At 53.9% G+C, this 9,988-nt stretch overlaps 1 protein-coding gene across 1 annotated transcript; it reads left to right on the top strand.

Moving 5' to 3' along the window:
* Window positions 1-1,533: 1,533 nt before the first annotated feature.
* Window positions 1,534-9,249, top strand: E2F1 (E2F transcription factor 1; the record flags this gene model as incomplete). The annotated part of the gene is made up of 7 exons (XM_084246695.1): window positions 1,534-1,813; window positions 6,032-6,122; window positions 6,499-6,718; window positions 7,522-7,701; window positions 8,443-8,557; window positions 8,651-8,876; window positions 9,002-9,249. Exons 1-7 carry the CDS (start codon window positions 1,562-1,564, stop codon window positions 9,247-9,249), a joined length of 1,332 nt encoding a protein of 443 aa, XP_084102821.1. The 5' UTR covers window positions 1,534-1,561.
* Window positions 9,250-9,988: the final 739 nt, after the last annotated feature.

Genomic DNA, 9,988 nt, shown 5'->3' with positions numbered 1-9,988 from the left:
AGCCCAGATTCTATCACTGGCTGTCTTCAAAAGGTCCCAACTCTCAATCAGCCTCAATTTTTCTATCATTGACTCTATGGTCCCGTCTAGTGCTGACATATACAGGATTTGATATGAGTAATTTCACAAACTGCTCCTTTCCTAAACCATCTCATAATTTATAAAAGTTTCAGATCCCTTTGTTTGTCATTCTCATGGCAATTCTGGAAAGGGCCAAGGCAATGTTTCCATTTTATAGATAAGAAAACTGAAGGGCCTCCCTGGTGGCGCAGAGGTCAAAGACAGTGCTATCAAGCTATCACCAGCTGTTGCAGGACAAGTTCAACCCCCTGGCCAGGGAGCAACCCACATGGCGCAGCAGGTGTCTCAACTGCTGCTCCCCTCATCAGTGTATTTCAGTAGATCTGCCTGTTCTGCTCCCCACTCTGTCTCTGGTGAATCCTCTAACCCACCTGCACCTGTCACCTGCACCCCAGCTCTTGTATGCGTAAGTAAATAAATATTTTAAAAAATAAAAATAAAATGGGATTTGGGGGCTTCCCTGGTGATGCTGGGGTTAAGACAGCGCTAAGATGCTATCGCCTTTGCCACCTGATTTCAACCCCGGGCCAGGGAACTAACCCACAGGCCCGGGAGCTGACCCACATATGGCACAGCAGACCTCTCTTCTGTCTCCTCGACTGCCCACCTTAGCAATGTCTTTCAGTAGATCTCCCTGTTCTGCTCCCCACTCTGTCTCTGGTGAGTCCTCTCCGCCCTCCCCCCACCTCTGGCCTACACCCCAGTTCTCCTATGCATAAATAAATAAATCTTTTAGAAAATAGGATTTGTATAAAAGTTCCAAGCTTTATTGGGCTAGAACTTCTGCTTGGGCTCTGGGTGAAAGGACTGGGGTGCACAAGATAGGAAAGATGACATAGGTGCTGCAAATTGAGGCTGGGAGATGTTATTGGGGCTTTGAAGGCAGGCCTGAGAATTCAAAAAACTGAGAGGCGGTTTCGGAGATTCGGACTGAGGGTGTTGCGGCTACAGGTGGGGTTCGCGTGTGCGTGTGTGTTCTGGGGGTCACGTGGGCCCTGCTGGCGGTGAGCAGAGCACCCTGGATGCTCAGTTCTGAGGAACCTCAGCGAGCTCGGCAGCTGGGGTGTGGCGGGCGGGGTGGTGGGCGGGGCCTGGGCCGTGGGCTGGGGGCGGGGAAGGCGACCCGCCGGGCACCGCCCCGACAAAGCCTGCGCGCGCCCGCTTCCACAATTGGCCGCGCCGCCTCGCGCCGCCGCCCCGTCCCTCCCTCGGCCGCCGGCCCGGCGCGCTGCAGCCAATAGGCGGCGTCGCCGCTGCTGCCGTCACATCCAGGACAGCCAATAGCGGCGGCGCTCGGCGGCTCGTGGCTCTTTCGCGGCAAAAAGGATTTGGCGCGTAAAAGTGGCTGGGACTTTGCAGGCTGCGCCGGCCGGGGGCAGAGCGGGCTCCGAGGTGGGATCGAGCGCTCGCCGCGGCCCGACGCCATGGGCCCGCGCCGCCGCCGCCGCCTGCCCCCCGGGTCGCGCGGGCCGTGAGCGCCATGGCCGTGGCCGGGGCCCCCGCGGGCGGCCCTTGCGCGCCGGCGCTGGAGGCCCTGCTCGGGGCCGGCGCGCTGCGGCTGCTTGACTCCTCGCAAATCGTCATCATCTCCACGGCGCAGGACGCCAGCGCCCCGCCGGCCCCCGCCGCGCCCGCCGCCGGTCCCCGCGACCCCGACCTGCTGCTCTTCGCTACGCCGCAGGCGCCCCGGCCCACACCCAGCGCGCCGCGCCCGGCGCTCGGTCGCCCGCCGGTACGGACAGCAGGGGCCCCGGGCCGGAGCGCCGGCGGGGCTCCTCGCGCGGACCCCGGCGGGGCACGGCGGGGCGCGGGGTCCAACCCCCAGGCGGCTGGGGTCGGTGGGGGGCTGGGGGGCAGGGCCGACGCGTCCCGCGTCCCGACTGGGCGGTGCCGAGCCTAGGCTGGGCCTCGGGGCCCCGCCCTGGTTGCGGGGTGACCTCGGGCTAATCTGTGTTTGCTTCTGTGCTCTGGGGTTCGGCTTCCTCGCTGAAGCCGAGATGCTCGAGGGTCAGATTGTGATCGTCATGGCTCGCGTGAATTTGACTAGCGCTTACTGCATCCCAGACCCCTGGCGGCCGCAAAGCCAACTAGAACTCAGCCGTGCTGTGAGCTCTGTGTTGTCACTGCTCGTCTGAACCTAGACAGAGAAGGGAAGTGACTTGCCCCCGGTCACGTGACTCCAAGTGGTGGGACTGGGATTTTAATGGAGGCATTTTGGCTTCAGACCAGAACCTGTGGATGGGTGGTGGGCATGGCTGTTTGGGGAGGGAAATGGAGGAGGGAGCCCTGGGGCCAATGGTTGAAGAACCATTGGAGAGATGCTTCCTGCCTGGATGCTAACTGCCAGGTGCAGGTCTGGCCCTCAGGCCCTCTGGGGACAGGCCTCCTGGCTAGGAGGCCTTCTCTGCAGGGGCGGGTGTCTGGGCCAGCTGCTGATCCCCTCCCTTGCCTGTCCTTCCATCTGCCACCCTCCACCCTCCCAGGCCCTGGTTGCTATGGAACCTCATTAATCAGGCAGGCCGACCCCTGGGCCTCAGTGGAAGTACTGGGCCAGTTGGGCCTCTCGGAGCTGAGAGGCCCCAGTGTCAGGAAAGCGTGAACATCCCAGGGAGATGCCTTGGTAAAGTGCTCCCCAAGCAGCAAGAGGCTCAAGACCAGTCAGACTGGGGGGCCCAGAAGAGGTGGCTGAATTGCTGGGGGAGAAGGGAGTGGAGACCTGGATGTTGGACCTGTGGGCTGCAGGATAGGGCGTGGAGACCAGTTTGACTGGTACAGCCTGTGGGTGAAGGTGGAGCAGAAGAGCGTGGGCAGGGGTTGGCCAGGCTGGAGGGTCTCACAGCAGGGGGCTTGGCACAGTGGGAGGGGTGAGGCAGGCGCTGGGCAAGGAAGCTGCCCAACCACTGATAGGGGCCTGGATGGCAGCTGGTCCCTCAGGCATCTCCGCAAGCCTCCCCTACTCCCTTTGGCCTTATGCCCAGTGCTGCCTTCCTTCCGGAATCACTGAGATGCTAATAATAATAACAACATTAGCAGCCACCATTGTTTTGAGACTGTTTTGTATGTCAGGCTCTGTGCCAAACACTTTACCCAATTAACTCTGAACCTCAGCAGCCTCCCTCTTTTACAGGTAGGGAAGCTGAGGCCTAGACATGTTAGCACTTTCCCCTATCATTCAGCTAGTGAGTGGTGGGACCAACCCAAAACTCCTGAGCCATATAGAGCTTGAAGGAAGCCCAGAGTCCTTCCCTCTTAATGAGTGGTGGGGTGTGTCTTCTGGCTTATCTCATCTGTCCCAGTGGCCTGTCCCCCGTGGGTACTAGTTTAGGACCTGTATCCTTTCAACTAAATGACAAGTTCTCAGCAGGCCCTGGGATGTGGGTCCTATCTTATGAGAGCTGAACTTTAGGCTGAAGATAAGTTTCAGGCTCAAAGGGACTGCCAAGGATATAGTGCATCCTTGTTTTACAGTGTGATACTGGCAAGGGGCTTCAGGAAGGGGCCCAGGAAGAAGGTGAGGGATGTAGTTGATAGGAACATGTTAAGTTTCAGGCCCTGGAGGTGAGGCTAGAGAGGGTACATTCTGGTTGGCCTGTGAGGGTTTGGCTTCTAGACTGGGCTCTAGAGAGGTGGGACAAATGCATATGAATGTGGCTGTGAGCCAGCCTGTTAGGGTTCCACTTTGCAGAGTGCCAGCCTGTGACCTGTCAAGGTGGCTTCTCAAGAAGTGGAGACCACGAGAGTATTTGTCACAGGGTGATTGAGTGAATGTAGGTAAAGCATTTGCTTGGTGGTGCTCAGTACACTGGGAACACTGAGTACATGTTAGCTCTTCTGTCCCTAGGGTGCAGAGGGGAGTCATGAATGTGTATGTAAGCAGGAGTGTGGGTCTCTCAGCCTGTGGAGGTTCTCTTAGCAAACATTTGTTGATGGCCAGGTCCTAGGCTAGACATTGAATGCAGAGATTATTTAAATCCACCCCCACTTCTGGGGACGTCTTGGCTTCCCGGTGAGGCACAAATCTACAGAAATTTGTCATGAGAGACAGTGGTGGGGAAAGGTTGGGCTTGAGGCAGTTCAGAGGGAAACTGAAAAGAGACAGTCTTTATTGCAGGACAGGGTGATGGATATGCTTCTTGCCCACAGAGATGGCAGGAATGTGTGAAAGGTAGTAGAAAGGGAGGCAGGCAAGGGCAAACTAGAGAGGGGACTAAGCATGGGCTAAGGTTTGGAGGCACAGATTTGTGAAAATACATGTCCCAGCAAAAGTTCATGTGGAGAAGCAATGGCAGATGAGGATATTGAGGCCAAGGGGACAGCTGGACAGAGACTGCTGAATATGAAAGGTGGCTATGGTGTCTGGGAGTTTAGTGCCCCTGGAGGTGATGAGGGCAGTGAGCAGAAATGGGTGAGAGTCCAGCTCAGAAGACTTGTGAAAGGGGTTAGGGAGGCTTCATTTTATTTTGGTTAGGTTGTGTTTGAGATAACTGAGACTTCCAGGGCGGTTTTGGTCATCCTCAAGTGCTTGAACTAAATCGGCTTCCCAGGTGGTAACCCTGGCTCTGTCACTTCCTGTCTATATGACTGTGTATCTCTCTGTCCTTGACTAGCTTTGTTTCTAAAATTCGGCCATTACTGTGTTGCCTGCCATAGGATGGGATGAACTAATGTATGCAAAGCATGTGGTCAGCCCCAGCTGCTGCCATGTTCAGTTAGTGAGAAACCAGAGAGGGGGGTGACTTGCCCAAGACACCTCTCTCCTGAATGTTTGGGTGGGTTTTTTTTGTTTTGTTTGTTTTTTGCCTATAACTAGGGTGTAAGACAGAGGTGCGGGGGTTGGAGAGGATTCACCAGAAACAGAATGGGGAGCAGAACAGGAGGATCTACTGAAATACACTGCTGAGGGGAACAGTGGATGAGACAGGAGAGATCTGCTGGGCCATGTGGATTAGCTCCCCAACCGGGAATTGAACTCAGGTCGTAGCGGTGATAGCTCTGAGAGTTAACTGCTAGGCCACTTCTGAATGGTTTTGAACAAATTTATTACCTGATAGTTTCTGTGGTTCAGGAATTTAAGTGGGTGTTTCTTCTTCTTCTTTTTTTTTTTAAAGATTTATTTTATTTATTTGTTTGTTTTATTTTTATTTATTTATTTATTTATACAAGCACTGGGTACAGTCAGAAGCGCGGGAGGGTGAGAGAATTCACCAGAGCCAGAGCGGGGAGCAGAGCAGGCAGAGGGACCGGAGTACACTGCTGAGGGGAGCAGCGGGTGGCAGGAGAGGTCTGCGCGCCATGTGGGACCCTCCTCCGGTGGCCGGGGAGCAGCCGGGGATTGAACCAGCGCTGCAGAGGCTGCAGGCAGCATCGCAACCCAGCACTCAACCGCTGCGCCACTGGGGAGACCCTAAGTGGGTGCTTCTTGCTCAGGTTCTCTGAGATTGAAGCCAGAATGTTTGCAACCTACAAGTTACCAGAAGGCGTGACTAGGGTTGGAGGATTTGCTTCTAACCTTACCCATATTGGGAGGAGGAAGGTGTTGGATATTGGCTGTTGGGGAGGAGTGATCCAATATAGAGTGCATCTATAACCCAGCCTCAGAGGTGACATGCCATCACTTCCACCAGTTACCACATTGGGGCCATATTTAAGGAATGGAAAATTGGGCTCTAATTTTTGAAAGGAGTATCAACAACTTGTGGATATATTTTACAACTACCACAGGCCCCTGAGGATGTAGCTGTGGGGCTGGGACTTGAACTCATGTTTCTTTTGCCTTTCAGTTAAGTGTTCTCTGTGACAGGATATGTCCCCTAGGATCTTCTCACAAACTTAGTGATCCTGATAGAGAAACTGAGGCAGGTAGTGGCCCAGGAGCACCAAACCCTTGGACAGGTCTCGTATGACCTCACTCTCCTGGTTACTGGGCATCCTCCCATTGTCTTTGTCCCAGGTGAAGCGGAGGCTGGACCTGGAAACTGACCATCAGTACCTCGCCGAGAGCCGTGGGCCAACCCGGGGACGAGGCCGCCACCCAGGAAAAGGTATCCACAGAGCTTGGGCTGGGGCAGGCCCATGACAGGGCCTAGGTTGGCTGTGTGGACAGATAAATATGTTTGCTAACTAAATTGATGTGTCAGATCTGGGCCTGAGCCACGTCTCTGGGGACCCTGGAGGATTGTTGGAGTGGCTGCCAGGCATGACTTGTCCAGATTCTGGGGGTGGGGAGTGCCCCATCTGGAAGCATGCTGTGGTTGGCAGACCTCAGCCACAGGGTCTCCCTGCTTGTCCTTGCCAATTGGGAAGAAGCCGTATGTCCACCCCACCTCCATCTACCTGCCCTATACTGACAGCAAGGTGGGCCTGGCAGGGGGTGATGGTGCTGAGGGAACCTGCCTCGCCCGGCCTCCCCTCCCCCAGGTGTGAAATCCCCAGGGGAGAAGTCACGCTATGAGACATCACTGAATCTAACCACCAAACGCTTCCTGGAGCTGCTGAGCCGCTCAGCTGATGGTGTTGTCGACCTGAACTGGGCAGCTGAGGTGCTGAAGGTGCAGAAACGCCGCATCTACGATATCACCAATGTCCTTGAAGGCATCCATCTCATCACCAAGAAGTCCAAGAACCACATCCAATGGCTGTAGGTACTAGCCAAGCAGGACCCGGGCAGACATTTCTGCCCATACCAGCTTGGAGCTGACAGTGATACGGTAGTTGCCTGCAGCCACAGCTTATAGTTGGGGAAACTGAGGCCTAGAGAGGACAGGTTGGCTTCCCTCAGTGGTATATGCAGAAAAGTACACAAATCTGACATAACCAGCTCAACACAGCTTTATGTATTTCTTCACCTGGATATCCACCATCTGGATCAAGATAGGGAATATTTCCAGCATCGAAGAAAGTTTCCTTGTGCCTCTTCCCAGTCATAGCCCGCCCCTCACACGTCCAAGTCACTACTATTCTGGCTTCTGTTGTTATTAATGATATGCCTAGGGTGGTTGTTTTACTCTTGTTAATGCTTGGTTTTTTTCCCCCTTGTCACCTCCTCTGTTTGATAAATGTTTTTAATTTTTGGTAGAGGATCCCTTTCTGCATCTCCCCCACCCCTGTATCATGTCTTAGAGATACTTTCATGTCTGTACATCTAAGTCATGCCTGCCCCCCCCTTTTTTTTTTACAACTGTATAGTATCCATGGTATGTCTGTGCCATCATGTACTTCTGCAGCCACTGCTGAGGGATATGTGGCGTTTACAGTCATTCAGATGTGACTTTAACCCCCTGCCAGTGTGCCAGCTTCAGCGCTTTGCTGTCTCCCAGTTGAGGAGTAGAAAGGGGAAGGGCTCCTCTGGGTCTCATAGAAGAGAGGCAGAAGCAGGCTGGGTGCTGAGGGTCACCTCTCCTGGGTCAAGAACTGCTAACTCTCTCTGCTGCCTCCCTACAGAGGCAACCATGCAGCAGTGGGGATCAGTGGGCGGCTTGAAGAATTAACTCAGGACCTCCAGCAACTGCAGGAGAACGAACGACAGCTGGACCATCTGATCCACGTCTGTACCACGCAGCTACGGCTGCTTTCAGAAGATCCCGAAAGCCAGCGATATCCTTGGATTGGCCAGACACAGCTGTAGAGAGCAGACCTGGGGTATAGTGAAGCCCCCACCAAGTGGGACTAGAGAGGTGACCCTGGGCTTTGGATGCAGATCCTGGCTCAGCACTCGTGTGTGACTTTGGACAAATTACTTAACCTCTCTGGGCCTCAGCTTCGTCAGTGAAAGGAGGAGAATCATTCTCAATTCCATAGATTAAAACAAGCTAGTGAGCTAGTAGCATCAGTCACAAACATTCTTATTTAGTGCAGTCATTCATACATGGTTGTAATTTCAGTGTTACAGATAATTTTTATTTGTCTTTCACATAAATACTTCTTTTAAAATACCCTGTATTAGTGAATACACAAATTATTTTTAAAAATTCTGGATGTAATCACTAATTGACAGCAAGATCATAGGTAAAAATTAATTTCTTCTATTTCTAAGTAAATTCACTTTTTATTTAGGTTGAAATAAACTATAGAAAATTGATTTTCTTCACCAAAAATAACAGTAAAATAAACTCTCAGCACTAGTCCTGGAGTTGTGTTGAGCAATGTACATGAATTTATTGTGGGCAGCCATTATTACCTTGGGATTGGATAGGTAGAATGGTCTTATTGTACAGATGTGGAAACTGAGGTTCAAACACCAGCTGTGTGCCAGGTAGGGGCGGGGAAAGGATAGGTGTGACTAGGCAGGTATGGGCTTGCCTTATGAATTGTCTGAGAGGGTAGTACCCAGAGGTTCAAGATCATGTCCTTGACTCCACCAACTCTGGCCTATGTGACCTGCCAGGACCTTCGTAGTATTGCAGATCCTTCAGAGCAGATGGTCATGGTGATCAAGGCCCCTCCCGAGACCCAGCTCCAAGCCACAGACTCCTCTGAGGTGAGACTTAGTACTCTAAGCCTGACCAGGATTGGCAGGGCAGGGCTGGTGCTCAGCTGAGCCTCATTTACCCTGCCTGCTGCCTCCACCCAGAACTTTCAGATCTCCCTTAAGAGTGATCAAGGCCCCATCGACGTATTCCTGTGCCCTGAGGAGAATGTAGGTGGGATCAGCCCTGGAAAGACTCCATCACCCCAGGGGACAGCTGCTGGGGAGGAGGACAGGCCAGCTGACCCTGCTACCACGGTGCCGCCACCACCATCTCCCTCCTCTTCTCCTCCCCCGGATCCCAGTCAGTCCCTACTTAGCCTGGAACAAGGTAGGTAAAGTGTAGGTGCTTGAGGTGGGACAGGTCCCTCTCCCTGGTGGGTGGGCAGGTATGACAGCAGCCTTTGTCTTTCCTGCTGGGGCATCCCCAGTTAGCGATGCTTCCCTGTCTTCCAGAGCCTCTGCTGTCACGGATGGGAGGCCTGAGGGCCCCTGTGGATGAGGACCGCCTGTCCCCGCTGGTGGCCACCGACTCGCTCCTGGAGCATGTGCGGGAAGACTTCTCCAACCTCCTCCCTGAGGAGTTCATCAGCCTGTCTCCGCCCCATGAGGCTCTTGACTACCACTTTGGCCTTGAGGAGGGCGAGGGCATCAGAGACCTCTTCGACTGTGACTTTGGGGACCTCACTCCCCTGGATTTCTGACAGGGCTTAGGGGGAACAGGGCTTTCTGAGATGTCCATCCCATCTCTGCAACCCTGGAACCCCCTGCCCCTGGTTGTCTTCCCAGCCTGATTGGAAACGTTTAATTTATACCCCTTCCCCTTATCTCCAGATTCTTCTAGCTCTGGGGTCTGGCTATGGGCAGGAGACTGAGCAAGCCAGGAAGGGGAGGATTCTGTTTATGGTGTGTATGTGCATGCGCCCACCACCCAGTGTGTATGCAAGGGTGAGTGGCGTGTGAGCATGTATGTGTGCATGTCCCGGGGAATGAAGGTGAACACAACTGCGTGTGCACTGAAAACACGCCCCAGTGTGTCCACGTGTGTGTGCATGAGTCCATGTGTGCGCGTGGTGGGGGCTCTAACTGCACTTTTGGTCTCCTTGCTCCAGGGGCCCCAGGAGGCCTAGGCTGGCCACCCGCCCCCAGAATCCTGTGCGCTGACCAGGCCAGGTGGCAAGGCTTTGGCCTGCTTCTTTGCAGGACAGTGAGAGCACTTCTGTCGTCTTAAAGGTTTTTCTGATTGAAGCTTTAATGGAGCGTTATTTATTTATCAAGGCCTCTTTGGCAAGCCTGGGGCACCAGCAACTGATAGGAGGGATATGGGGTAGATTTCCCAACTCCTTATACCCCTGAGTGAGGGCAGTGGCCCACAAAGCTGTTTTCTTGCCCTACTCTGAAGGAACTGATGCCTGAACGGTTTATTTATTGAGAAAGTGAGGG

This window comes from Talpa europaea (assembly GCF_964194135.1).
Source record: "Talpa europaea genome assembly, chromosome: 11".
NCBI lineage: Eukaryota > Metazoa > Chordata > Mammalia > Eulipotyphla > Talpidae > Talpa > Talpa europaea.
Note: the sequence above shows the minus strand (reverse complement) of the source record. Positions and strands in the feature narration are given on the sequence as shown.